The 15,205-nt window shown below is 41.5% G+C and overlaps 1 protein-coding gene across 5 annotated transcripts in view; it reads left to right on the top strand.

Annotated features, from left to right (window-relative positions):
• The window catches only part of LOC105274991 (dipeptidase 1), a 64,618-nt gene that overhangs the window by 13,774 nt on the left and 35,639 nt on the right, over positions 1–15,205 (top strand). For all 5 annotated transcript variants that reach the window (XM_020030236.2, XM_011331557.3, XM_011331555.3 and 2 more), the window contains one exon: positions 523–831. In XM_020030236.2, coding sequence (XP_019885795.1) covers positions 523–831 — 309 coding nt within the window. The remainder of the gene's footprint in view (positions 1–522; positions 832–15,205) is intronic.

The raw sequence follows: 15,205 nt of genomic DNA, 5'->3' as shown, positions 1-15,205 counted from the left end.
TTATGGAAGAAGAGCAAAGTGTGGAAAAGTTTCATCCGACTTTCGATAATATAACGTGATGTGAACAGTAGCAGATAAACAAGTTGTTTAAAGAAAGTTTAAGCAAAGAGAAAAAGAGAGGGAGAGAGAGAGAGAGAGAACGGCGAAATTTCAATTACTACTATCTTTTATCGTGACAATAGTTTTAGATTATTTTTAACGAATATTTCCCGTGCATGTAGGCACACACAAATTACAGTTTTTGTTGAACGTACAACAGCTATCACAATCAACACTGACATGATCTGGAATCATGTTCGATTGTATCTCCATTGTTTATCATTGAAACAAATTGAAACAAGTATTTGTACGCTTTCATACATGGAGAAATAATTCAATACCTTATACTCGCTATATTTAATTTCCTACATGTATAGAAAATAAAAAAACGTCTTGCCAATTGTCGATCATTCAAGTGTAATGAAAGTCATTGTGCCAAATTGGTGTCATCAGAAAATACGTTAAAATACTTTTCTCTTTCAGGATGTATCCTCGACATTCCATCGACCACAGTCTAGACTGGGCTACGAGGACCGTCCTCAGTCCCGAGTGGGATACGCCTCGGATTCCAGGTGTGCCAGCGGACTCGGATACGATGATACCGGTGGGGGTTACTTGGATCAGAGTGATCCGAGAATGTATTGCACCGGCGGTTATTGTATGGGGGACACGATGATGGCTACGAGTAGAGGCGTGTGCGGCGAGGAGGTCGAACTCGACATGCGGAGGCACATTCAGGCTTGCGCCTGCACATGCAACCACATGGGTTACGGGAATTACATGGACTATCAGGTGGGTCAAGACATCATATCGATTGATAATTCCTTCTTCGGAGGAAAATTCAATGTGTCTGAATTAACAGCGAAAGATACATCCACTGCTAATTGACGTATCGGACTCGTCATCTAACTGTTACTGCAAAAAAAAAACGAGAGTTTGAAAATTGAAAACAATTCAATTGTCCGTAGCTGGTCTTTCTTCCGTAGAAATAGGTATTTTAAGCAGCGTAATGTAACATGTTACATGCGAGGCGTCCATATAGTGTACATTTATAATCTCGCGATGTGATATTGAGTCTTGCTCAGGTCATTTTACGATAGAGATCCTTCTGTCCGGAGAACGTTTCGTGATAATGATGGTGAGAACTGTCTGTGAGCCTGTAACTTTGTAAATACTAAGAAAATGATACATCCAGACACGAAACGTAACGACGAAATTCGTTTAAAAAATATTTCTTAAAGGAAACATTTTGTGTGCAATTATGCACAACGAAATGCACGAACGAATAATATTGTTACGGAATATGAAGCTTCCACGATATCTCAATTCAGTCCGTAAATTTGAAGTGAGTTGTTCCACGTTTATAACAAGTATCTGCTTATCTATTTAACTATTTATCATCGTCACAGAAATACCGTGTCACCGTTCTAAAAAATCACGAGCTTGCCCGAGAAAGCACACGCGGACTCGCGGACTTGGACAGTGCAGTCTCGTCTTCGAGCGGAATATCTTGCGCAAACGAGAAAAAGGAATAAAGGAGAAAAGGGAAAAGAAGGAGAAAGAGGAGAGAAAAATTCATTTTGAAATGGGTGCTGCCTAACGGATCCGCGCGTCGAACTTCAGAGTCCGCGTCCTGGTTCGGACGAGTTGTGATCCTGGCCAGTTGCCAGGGGATCGCGAAGGGATCGGAAAGAGAGGCGAGGATAAATAAAAAGAGGATATGCGCGCACGTATCTATCATCGCTATACCTGTCGATGTCGACGTACGATGGTGTATGAGTGTGCATGCGTGGGTATGCATAAATGTGTCTGTGGCGAAACTACACGAGGACTTTGGAAAATCTGGAAATTTCTAGACAGACAGGTGGGGAAGGATCCATTCTCGGCGCGAGAAGGCGCGTAGCCACGCTAGGCAAAGTCGTTACCACTGCAGTGCGGCGAGTAAACTTGGTCGAGAGCATAGAGTGTACCGTTCGCGAGCTTTCGTCATGTACGTTGCTACACATGATGCGCGAGGAAGACAGGCTCTAGAAAGAGGGTAACATTTCATAAAACTTATACTCCTCCTCCTCTTCATTTTGCATGAAGAGAAAAAAAAAGGAAAACTCTAGGGTAGGATATGTGCTGGACAAGAATATGTTTTTACGTTACAGCTTATTTTTCAATGAATAGATTGTAAGCGAGAGACCGTATCTGTAAAATGACATATCGAAATACATCGTTTCGGTACAACCACTGTTTAATTAAAATAACTAGACGTGATACACAGAGTTTGAAACACGGACGAGACTATCGCAACGAATCGGACGTCTTCTCCTCCGCGAATACGCTAACGCGTTGGATACATGGTCCAGTAGCGTGTGTTAGAGATCTCAACGTTCCGAGTGTGTTTGGGAATTAGGTAAAGGGATTCCGTGGATTATATTCGAGAACTTGGAGCTCTCCTGGAGGATTTCGGATGGATTGAGATTGCTCGAGTTTCTCGGGATCACAAGCCAGGATAATAATGTCAAGGGATAGCCCAGATAAATTCATGACAGCCTCATTAAAAAATCACGACAAGAATCGCACCGACACGACATTCTGCATAGATGATATCCGGAGAGATTTTACGATATGTATACAACTATATGTACATGTATACGATATATACATATATATATATATATATCGTAACCGCGTCTGCCGATATAATTACATGTAGCGCAATTATAAAGCGGCCTATTGACGACTTGGAAACGCAATTTATTCAATTATTGTTCAATCACGAAAGAAATATCGTCTAACCGCTCGATATTAACTATCATTGGTTCGAAATGCTGTGTTGATCACGAATAAGTTATTAATCGCTGCATCGTTATCGTTAATTATATTTTAGTGCAATCGCCGAGTGATTATGCAATAAGATACTTTTCATAGTATAATTCATACTATTCATAGCTTGAATAATTCGTCTAATTTTTTAGTGTAATGCAGTTGTACGGCAAATAGGCAGTCAAGATTTTCAATCGTAATTCTTGAGTACGTAAAATTTTGACAAAATATATATACATATACCAAGAGAACGTTATATGGCATAGAAGAAATGAAAGAGAAATTTGATGAGACCAGTTTATGGATTTCACGTAAACTTATTCGTCTTCATTAGTCTCCTCAGAAATCATTGGTTTCCCAAGGGGAGTTTAGATTTACGAGAGATTTCAATGTAGGACGTATCAAAACTTTATAAAAGATAATAAATGCAAATTACAATTCCAAAGTGTTCAGCCAGAGACACGGCATCGTAAGTATGGTGTTTTCATTAGCATACAACGGAATCAGTCTGCTATTTACTTTCAATAGGAACGTCCCGGTCCATTAAATTAGTGCTATAATATAATTATATTGATTTAACGTAATAATACGAAAGTAGGAGATTGTACTATAATAAATGATATTGTTTCACTGAATGAGAAACACGACGAAATACTTGCCAATATTATCTGGTTCACGTAATGACGCAAAATGAATATTTCAGGTATTCAGAAATGTGATTGCATCGGCAGAGATACAAGATACGTGATATAACATATTTATGTGAACGGATGAAGAGAAGTTGGCATTCTCTCTTTCTCTCGATCGAATGTTCGATTCATGTTGAAGAAACTGATTTGAAATTAATGAATATGTTTAATACTACAATACTACGCGCGTACATGTATCAATGAAAAAAGCGATGTGCCAGTGCTACAATAGTCGAGATATATGCGCTGGTCGAGTATTACGTAACTGTATAATGTCACTATGTTTACCGCGCGTGTGTCTCTTCAGGAGAAAAAGTTACGTCGTGCTATTCCTCCGTTATTAACTCGGGTCAACTTGGATTAAACACGCGGAAATACGGAAAAATCCGATATCCGTTGTGACATTCGAGCGTAGTAATCCGCCATGGAAAATGCTTCAATGAACGTACGCTCTACATTTAGAAAAAAACGCGACATTACATTATTATTGCCTCTTTATCGTCGAGGAGTGACCTCCGATATTAGGTAACGCTTTAATTAGAAAAAGACGGCGCAGCGAATCCTTAATCTACGAACGCATGGAGAAACACTCACTTATAGGGTGAATGCACCGTTTGTGGCCATTGCGCCTATTTTGGCCATCTTCGTCATTTATTAAGATTTTCTAAGTTATAGGGTTGGCTGTAGTGCGCAGCAATCGCGAAATGAATATATAAATATATCTTTCTCCAAACTCCAAGCGCGACTCTGAAAAACCTCTCTGCTCCTCGAGAAGAAATCTGTCCTTATTATCTGTCCCTTTTATTATTCTCATTTTCTATGAGATATTTCATTAATCCAGCACTCGCTAGTAGGAGTTTGCAGACGGCAGTAGTAAGGACTCGAAATATTTCCAGCCGTGACTCGTCTCGTATAGGCGCGGAACAAGTACAAGTATCAAATGTGGAGAAGAGAGATTGAAGCTTATCTAGTCATCTTTTAATCGAGCTTGCGAGATCGATTCGCCTTTAGAGCGAAGATTCAAGGGACACGAGGGAGACTACCGTTCCTTGCGACTCGATAATTTTTTAAGAAATTCAATCCGGGTCATCATGAGAACATCCTCGATGCGAATGCATCCATAGAGCAATGGAATGATTCCGCGGGCATATTTTCGCCGAGAACACACAACATCACAGTGGCAAAACGAATCCGCTATCCTCACCCGCGCGGAAATTAGAAAACACCGGTGCGCCGCGGCGAAATCTATTTCTCGCTCTTCCCTTCTCTTAGAACTTTCTTCGGAGCTCCGACCGTGCCGACGACCCTCTTTCCTTCTGCGTGAGTGCCTTCGAGACGACCAAGGGTTGTGCCTTTGTTCGCACCCCCGGAAACGCTCTCAGACCGACCCTTTCTTTCCTGACGCCCTCGTGCCACCCCTGTCGTTTTTCACTCTTTAGCCACCACCGGCGAGCTAAATATTTAGCTCGAAGGTGAAAAACTGGAGATAGAGAGAAAAAGAGTCAGAGAGACAGAGCATGACGAAGGATCCTCTATCAAGGAAGCTCGACGAGTGACGACGAGCAGAGGTATGCGATCATTGGATCCAAGGCAAAGCGAAAATGGTACAAGTCGAATGCGCGACAGGCATTGTGGCGGCTAATCGAATTTTTCCAAACCAACGCTATTACCACCGACTCTAATTGAACGCCACGTCGCCATTTTTGTCACTGAGTGACCGTGCATCCAACTCGGTCTAGCATGGTGTTATCTTGTATCCTTCTCTGTCTGTATCCTGCTTCTCGATGAACCGTCTCTCTTCCGCACTTCGATCACCCTTTAATTGGATTACGGTCGCGCCGGGACGAAAACCACCTTCTCGCGCGTGCAACCGACGAATTTAAGCGACTCCAATAACAGTAATTTGCAGATTCGTTATAGCGAAGTGACTCGGCAATAATGTTCTGTTATCGCCAGTGACAGCGAGCGGCACGCGTCAGTTCTGAACCCTTTTAGCGACACGGACGAATCACGGTATCGAAGAAATTCGATTCAACGATCAACTGGACTTGAATTAAATCCGAGTATTCGCACGGACATTTTTCTTCAAAGTTACACGCGTGTGAAAGCTAACAATATGTCTGAAATGTCAGTTTCGCAGCAAGATCACTATTGTCGCAGGGTTAAAACGTTGGGAAAGCGAGCCTGTTTTTTTTCCCTTTTTGTTCGAATGAAAGACAATAGATGGAAAAAGAGCCGAGGGGATACGAATAATGGGGAAACATTAATGGAAAAATAAAGCACACAAAAGGGAGAATCGCACGACGTACTTGACAGGCAGACTGCAAGAAGAAATTTTCTCGTCGCTCGTAGAAATATTCTCGCCGCGAGAAATCAAACGATGGCGGCTATGTTTCAAAAGCCCACAAATGTAAGAATAAATGGATATCTCTCTCTCCCTCTCATTTAGACGCGCGTACACACGACATTCTTGTAAAATTCTTTTCAAATGTACTCTCTGAAAAATATGCATGTCCAAATTATGCCCGTTTCTTCTTTCGTCGCTTATGACAACAAAGTTTACGAAAAACCTGTTATTTGTGGTCACGACAGTACAGAGAGTTTGTTGCAAAACCATCGATCGCCAAGTTTGTCAAGTTTCGAAGCCTCTGAAATTTGAAACTTTTCTCTTTTTTTTGCGCGATTCACCATCTGCCCCGGATTATCCCATTAATGGAAAATCCTCGTAGGACAGATGCACTCTCCCGTAGATTTTTCCCCTCTTGCACCTGTTGCCGATGAAATCGCTTTGACTGGTTGATCGACGAATGAAAAAAGCCGTTATTTATCTAATGGCTCGAAACCGCGCGCATCTTAATCAGATCGCTCCTTAACGGAAGTTAAGAATTAAGAGCGATATCGTCTTAAACTGCGCACAATAAACGATAACGACACTAATATAATCAGATACAACTTTGTTCGTAACTTTTAATTCAATAATTTAATCATTTATCCTCTCAAATGCTAAGGTAGAAGATCATGCCAAGTAATTACAGATCAGTGGAGTCTCACAGAGACTATCACTTTGTAAATTCTTGTTGACTGTTAATTCCATCTCACCTAAAATTCAGCGTATGTATAAACTATAAGGTATAAACGTCCGATGATACGCTCAACGACATAAGTCTTACCATATTGCCTCGATAATTTATCCCAAGTGTTGTTCATTGTTAGAATGCTGCTACAAAACTAACTCGTAATAGTATTTACAATGACCAACATGGATCAATTATAGAGAAAAATTCTTGCTTGAGAATTTATTCGGCGTAACGTCATCGACGTGTGTAAAAAGGGAAACAATCAGGCATAGGCACAAAGCGCAAAGTATAATTTATTTATTTATCCCGCGAGACGGCTGCCTCTCGCGGAAGGGATCTCGGGGGAAAAAGTCGCATGTGATAAGTGATAACACGGGAATTAGAATCGCAATGATGAAGCACTACTGCTCACGAAGCGTGTCAACCCAAGTACGTGATAATATTAAATCACATGGGAATTACGTGTGAACTTTTGTTCGGGGATAGGATTCTTCTCGGAACAAGTGAGAATGGCGAAAGGATTGATTTGATAACTCTTCTCTCTCAATGCTCAAGTAGATAAGTTACTTTTAACAGGGGCAATTAAACAACTCTGTTTGCAGAAAATTTGCAATTTCCAGGAAACAACGTAGTATCTCGTTCTCATTTCTTACGTCAGAATGACAGACAACCTGCTCTCCGAGACGTCGTAATTTTACATTGTATACCGTAACGCTGTCCGTTCACGTAAACGGTGCTTACACAAGGGATGCAGATTCGGGGCTTACACGCCAGTGGGATATTATTCACATTTGTCTATTAAGATTATGTCACGCGCATTATTTACCATCGTGAGACTATTATACACGCGTTATTAAAACGAACGTAGCAAATTGCTGGAAATCTGAATAAACTCAGATTCATCGTTAAGCCAAGATGTCGGATTGGAAATTAAGATTGCATCGTGATAGCGTATTATATTATAATTTGATTATTTATAATTTGATCTGACAAAGTAAGAATGAAAAGAAAAGAAAGTTGACCAAGTCCTATCGATCACATTTCCACAATCTCCAACGTATAATGACAACTCGGCAATCTCAATCGGCAATATCGGATCTGACACGAGGTTTACAGCAATAGTCCTCCTGGACCATTTAAGATGTCACCGCATGAATGACGAGAGCATGAACGCGTATTATACATAAGGATGTGACCAATGTCCGTGTGAGGAATTTCAACAGCCATCGAGTACGCTCAACGCGTTCAACGCGCTAAGACAGAATCTAACACACTATTATTCAGATATCCCATTCGAGTATCGAACGTGTTTTCTATCGAAAGACGAAACTCGTGCAAACTAAACGGACCGGATGCAGCGCAGCTTTAAACTCTCTGTTCGTGATACACACGATTTCGGAAATTCCCCGAGGGGCAGACTCGACGGCAGAAGTGGTCCATGAGGCGACTATACGGAGCTGCCTGTTGGCGACGATTTTATCCTATTGATTTTGCGCGCGCCCCAGGCCGGAGGAGAAGAGTACGACCGAGATGAAGGACCTTGACATCAATATCGGGCACAACAGGGAACCCCCGGGGCCCCACCAACGGCGCCGGCGGTGGCGGCGCGGGCGCCGCGCATGGCTATCGGTTCCGTTTCTCCGCGCGCGCCTTACCACCCACCCTTCTCGTTGCTCCGCTCCGTAGGGCCGACCACCACGTGACGATGCGCATCGAAGACGGTTGAGGGCGAACCACCGTCGCTCTTGGTGTCGCTCGATTCCGCTCGTACGCCATTCCGCCAGCTTCCAGAGAAACATCTGGCTCGGGCGGCCGGACGTAAGTTACTGGCGTAATATGGCGCGGAGCCGTGAAATATTCCCGCTCGAAGCGTTCTCGCCTCCGGCGACGTATATTTAAATAATTACTTCTCCATCCCCTTCTCTCGTACAGCCCATATCCCCTCGCTTCCGGGCCTGCGACCATATTCCGCCCTCCGCGCGTCCTTCCGTCGTAATTTCTTACGTGATATTCGCCCCCTTCGTCCTCCCTCACTTTGCCGGTTCTGCGCGATTTCTCGCGACGGAAGAACGAGGCACAGCCGGTAACGGTAACTCGAGGAAAAATTAAAATTCCACCCGAAGAACGCGCACTGCCGGATTTTTCCAAAGAGGATGCTTCTTCTTGCATGATTCTGAGATCGCAACTATCGTTGTTCGTTGTGACTTTTTCTAACGTCCAAAGATAGCTCCGCATGTAATTGCTGAACGGTATCGTCGTCCATGATTTATGATATTTTCGGATACAGCGACAATAAAATGATGCGTAAATTTCGAAACTCTCGGCGCAAAATCAGCACGGTGCATCAATTCATTAATTTCTCATCAAAATTTATAATGCGAAATGCATAATTTCATTTTTAAAATAGATTGTTCTTGATAATTTAAATATTACAAAAAATGTTTTAATTGTACTTATTTTATATCCTCGTTAGTGGATTCATTGGACATTGGTATACCTATATACCGAAGATGCGCGTATTTCACATTAACAGAACGCATTACGTGCAGTGGTTCGTCAACGAGCTATTGGGAATAAATTAATTGAGAGCGATTTTGTTAAATTGAATTTCTGTCTTGATCTTGGGCTAAACTGATGCGGACTTTGTTTTAAGAAAAGTTAGTTTTAGAGCTTAACGTGCCGAAAAACTAACGTTTCTGTGAACGTCCCGCTTTAGATGTTTAAATCATCTTAAATAAACGCGAAATGAGTTAACAACGAAAATTGAATTTCTGGCTATATCGGCACTCTACTCTGACAGAGAGAGAAGAGCTATCATTCAGAACATTATATGAAATACACACGAATATAAAATATTATATATCCGCGTTTCTTCATACATACCCGTACACACGTAATCTTTAGCTTGAAGAGACGCGTTTCCACTATCTCTTCTGTGAAAGGTAATCACGACTCTGAGAAAACGGACCATCAGAACGAAATGGTCCAATATTCTTTTGACCCCAGGTATCCGCGCGCTATCCCAGGAATTTCAGAGTTAACTTGCGTCAAGAAGAGGAATATAACCGAATCCGGAGTACATATCGCGCGAGGTAGCCGTGCAAAGGAGGAGCGAGGTATCCGGAGGGTTTGAGACTTTATTGCGCGTAAGCTTAAATCGATCAGCAAAGTGGCCGCACGCGCTCAATCGCTATCAGAGTCTCAAGCATAAATTTGATGTACGCGCAGGAGTGCGTACGTACATACAATACATGCGTATAGCGTATACATGTGTACAGCTAATAACATCGAGTAATACGCCAAGTAGTACACCGAGAGTGATTGTGCCAAATCAAATCTCATTAACCATATGTCTATGCTAATGCTGCACACGCTACCGCAATGTCTGTCTGCGAAATGCATCCGCGCGTTCTGGGAGATTAGAATATTCCGTGTTATATAATAATATCCCGGAGTAACGTGTCGAGAAGACACCTTAGTAGAGGAGAATCAATCTATCTGATATTTCGAATAGTGGCGAAAATCTAGCGTGAAGAATACATTATCGCCAGATGAGTACCGTTTTCATCACTGGATGTAACATCTATTTCTTAAATAGTTTCTTAAAAACAAGTACACTCTCAAAGTTTAGGCTGCCTTCAAAACAGAGTTTCTGAATAATAATAAGAATGATCGACTTGTACGTCTACGTTTGACTATACATTCCGTAAAAGTTCAAATAATTGGAAAATTCAATCCTTCGTGAAACACGCATTCGACGAATTTGATGAATGCTAGGCAAACGCGTCCGTGCAACATTAAACGAAATTTATTTGCTTGCACCATCCGAGAGAGATGTTTAGTCAGGACGGTAATTTCGGAATCAACGCACAGCGCAAAATTATAGTCCATGTAATGCTATTCCGCAATATCGAATCGCGCACACAGCCATATTCTACCTTCGTCATTATTACCAGCGTTATTCAATACATTTTCATATGCAGATTGCATGAGATTTAATCAGTCGTCGAAATATATTATTTGCTCGCAAGATGAGTACTTAATATACTCGTGTGATAACCTCCTAATAAATATATTAATATCTTCTATCCTATTATTCGCGCTAACGTTTTCGAATTGCGAATTTATTGCAAGTGTAATTGCTTAAAATATTATAATTTTTATTAGGATAAAGTGGTGCGTCAGTTTTTAACAGAAAAAAGACAAGTAATACATTCTCCCTTCGTACATGAAATATATTATTCGCGGCAATGTTGAACGCTTTTTTAATCGAATTATCAGGTCCAAAATGGACGAACCGGTTGATAAATGCGCGCGTTCGTCTGGCTCCTAGGGTATACCTTAGCCAATTTGAGAGCGGCGCAATGCCGTATAACGAAATTTATGGACGCCACAGGCGCGGCCTGCGCTCGTGGCTTTCGACGGTCTGCAAGGAGAGTAGGGAGAAGGAGGATAGCAATCCCGTTGGTACTGCAATAATTATTATCGAATTTCCATTCGACTCTCGTTTGCCTCCTTATACGTCGGAAGAATGGAGGTCCAGACCGCTGTATCTATGTTAGTAATAGATCCACGCGAATCGATGCAAACGGTTTCACTAACGCGTGCCAACCCGAATCATCGTTTAGACGTTCCGATCATTATCGACACGTAAGGACTTAGCTCTCTAAAGAATCCACAAGGAATGCAAATCTCTCTAGATTATCAACGCAATTTCACAAATAACTTTTGCTCCAGGCAGAATACTTAATGTTTCAGAAAAAAAAAGAATAATTCAAGAATTTTTAGACACTATACTCTATACGTGTATACATGTACGTCTTTGGAATTGCATATTCTAATGTCTGCTGCATGTACCGTCGAAAAAGTGTGACATGCGAATGAAATTTATGATAACGATATAAGCAGTCGTTTTATGATCGCGCAGATTTTATACTATGCGGTATTTCTCTCTATAATTTTCAGTAAATTAAGTTGTACGAAAGCCCCGCGTGCAACTTAATAATATGATCCTCTTTACAAGATATAATAATGACGGCTGATTGGAACGGAAGTCTTTATTGAATTTTTAATTAAAATCACGTTATTGCTCAGCTGTTACGCGATTCAATTTACTCCTCTCGTGTTGCTCTGGCTTTCCAGGGTATTGCCAGGAAATAATAAATTACTCTTACGTACAATCACCGTACTCTTGTTGTAAAGTAAAGCAAATTTTCAATTTTAATTTCATTTATCCAACAATCCCGTTCAGCTGAGAGATGCACATTATAGATTTTATAGAAATCACTATCGAGCGTGTCAAATTATTATTTTATCGATTACATTGTCTATACAATGCTAAAAATGAAAATTGAAATTGAACTCGCGATAATAACTTGTTTCAATCGGATGCTTAATTTTCGTGATTATGTGTATTTGCTGACTATGAAATTCGTATGAAAGTAAATTGTAACAAACGAATTGTACATATATACGAAATACGTATGAATCGTCAATATTTACTGAGCTGACAATGACCTAAATCATTATCGAATAACGAGAGATCCCCTTGAATTCTTTGTACATACCTACGGACCTACCCACGATAAAATGCGTCAGATAGCGCGAGAATTGTTAGTTCCGCTACTACAAATGCAATTGCGATATACCATCGAACGAAATAATGCAGCAAAATTGAACGATTAGCGGTAAGCTTCTTATTTCCACAAGCAATGCCCTAGGGAATTACGTTCGGAATGAATCGGGTCCAATTATTCTATTCGTGTAATTATCCGATTCGGTCGAGAGCCGTAGTATAGCACAGTAATATTATCTGCGGTTGAACTTGCATTTTACGGAGTTTCCGACAATAAAATGATTCACGCGCTATAAAACGCGATTTATCGCGTTTCACCCTCTCGTATTAAGAGAAACGTCGATTTATTCGGCGAGAGTATGCAATTTTCGGTGAAATTTTACGTATATCGAGCGACCGCAAGGAACTCAATACCACACAACGGCAGTAATACATTTTATTATTCATCATATTGCACATTACAACGGTCCCGCTGCGTAACGTATAATCCGTTTGCATAATGCGACTCATACATGAAAGGGAAGGAGAGAAACAGAGAGGGAAAGAGAGAGAGAGAGAGAGAGAGAGAAACACTCTAGAAAAACCTTTAGTACCCATGCGTACCGAATGACACGGAAGAACTGTAAGAAAAATCAATATTTCATTGCACACAATAAAACTGCTGTCGAGACACAAACGAAATCAACAATAATATAATTAGCTGTCTGATTAACTCTCGTGATTGCAATTCGGCGGTGTACCTGCGACAAGCTTTATCACCAAACGTGAAAATTGTTTCGCAACAACGTACGTATCACTTGTGGCTGATCGATTAAAATTCCCGTTTAAAAAATCCGACGAGGCAGAATGGGGACAACGTTTCACTAGAATGCAGCGGATAAAGTGCAGTCAGTGCAAGTAACACGATAGACCGATAAAGGTAATATCGGCGACGGGCAGCTTTAGGTATGATCAAACGCTTCAATTTGTCGTACCTTTTGTAATCGCCTTTTTAGTATCGCTGCAATTATATCTTCTATATCGAACACATTCTCATCATCGTTCCTAAGAATGAACTCGATTAATTAAATCTTGCTGACAACTGCTCCGAATTGCAATTTGAAATAAGAAATATCAACATTATCTCAACTAATCTAAAGTTATTTCCTCTTGTCGCGTACGTTGCATTTAGAGAGAAGGGAATGCAAAGCTCACTCTATTATTATTTCATAGAGGAAACGTTTAAAAGGGACAGCAATTTGCGAGAGAATTAGATCCTGAAATCAAAATTTGTATTCTGAATAGAAAGATCGCGGTGCGATCCAACCAACAACAAGCGAGCAAGATAACGTCTCTCGAGACGTGAGACAAGTTCGAGAGCCACTCGCGACTACACAAAGCAATCTTCCGTTCTTGCGGATTTCTATCCTTAAAAAATCTTGAGCTTTACAACAAATGAATCCTTTCTCTTGCGAATGTCAATCTAACGAGATGATTCCATCGCAAGCGTATTTTATGTTTTCGGAGACTACAATCTAGTACTGTAACTTGCTGGAAATTAGCCAATCCAATAATATCCGATTGCATCAAATGAGTGGAAGACAATGGGAAAATGAAAAAGAAGATCAGACACGCCGAAGGTTTGCGACGAATTAACATTAGAGAGGAGCTACCGACGCGACGAGAGATCGTCGACCCTTGTGCGCCTGCTTGTAGGGCTGTCTGGCGCATCTTTCTCATCCACGTGTCCGACCAAATCGCGGGGACCATGACAAGCAATCGTGTCGTCGAGGCGGAAGGGAACGCTTCACGCCTCGTAAGTTACGGCAAGTATCGTTGTATAACATTGTCGAGGGCCGGTTTTCACACATCAGGTTTGTGAGCGTTGTTCTGAGGAGCTTGCTCCCACTTTCAACAAAAGTGAACAATAATTGATATTTTGGAAAATTGACATTTTTCAAAGTGTAGAGGTTTCACAGAGAGAAACGATCAAGACGGAAGCGGTCAAGATTATTAGCGGTCGAACACGCGATAAAACACGAGAAACGTTTCGTTGCAACGCCAACGTGGCGAGGAATGACGACGGTAAGGAGTGGGTCGTAACCCGATTCATTTTCTACGGACGTTTTTCATAAACGCATGGGGAACGCACGTGCGCGCGTGCGAGCCGATTCGAGATTCGGGAATGGTAAGAAGATAGCTTTTCAATGAAAGGGCGACGGATGCTGACCCGCAGCTAACGGAATGCCGATAATGTTTTATGCATCTTTCATCCTCGAGGCGACGAGGGAGGAAAGAGGAAGGAAAAAGGAAAGAAAGAGCAGGCAAGTCGGCCGGGCTTCTACAAGTTCGATCACTCGCCCGGACTTGGCCGTAGAGTTTTCCTCCCTCGGGGTGGAAAAATCGCATTTCGATGTCGATGCTACAGCGAAAGATGACGTCGGCCTTCGATCTCGGGGTCGTGCATCCCGCACTCCCACAGCTCGTTCGAACGATTCCCTGCTTGTCGCGGTATCAGATTATCGTCATGTCCGCGATTTCATCACGCGCACCATTGCTCTCTGCCGTCCTCTCGCTGCATCTCCCTCGTCCCGACAAATTAATTACGAGAAATAAGTCGCGCACAAGCACGTAATCGATCCGAGATGGCAAAGCGAATCAGGCACAGCGCCAAGCAACAACGTCGATAATGTTTTACGCATCTTTCGTTTACAGTAGTTGAAGAAAGATGCATAGGATGCAAAACAGAAGCAGCGTATCAGTCACGCTTAATATCCTGCTCTAATATTAATATCATCTTTCTTCTTCGTGCTTTATTTTTCAACTTTTAATTGTTAACATGCTCAACGCGTAAAATTATTCTTTTTAAGTTACATTTCGTCGTAGTTTTGGAGGATCATCAAAATAGATTCTACTTGACTTTTGATCGTTTGTCGAAAGTAACATCTACCTTCCTTGCATATTAGTTATTTCATATTAGTTAATTTAATATACACATTGTACAGTTGTACACGAACACGAGAATCACACAG

Source organism: Ooceraea biroi, chromosome 1 (assembly GCF_003672135.1).
Source record: "Ooceraea biroi isolate clonal line C1 chromosome 1, Obir_v5.4, whole genome shotgun sequence".
NCBI lineage: Eukaryota > Metazoa > Arthropoda > Insecta > Hymenoptera > Formicidae > Ooceraea > Ooceraea biroi.
The sequence above is the reverse complement of the archived record's forward strand: the minus strand, read 5'-3'. Positions and strand labels throughout refer to the sequence as shown.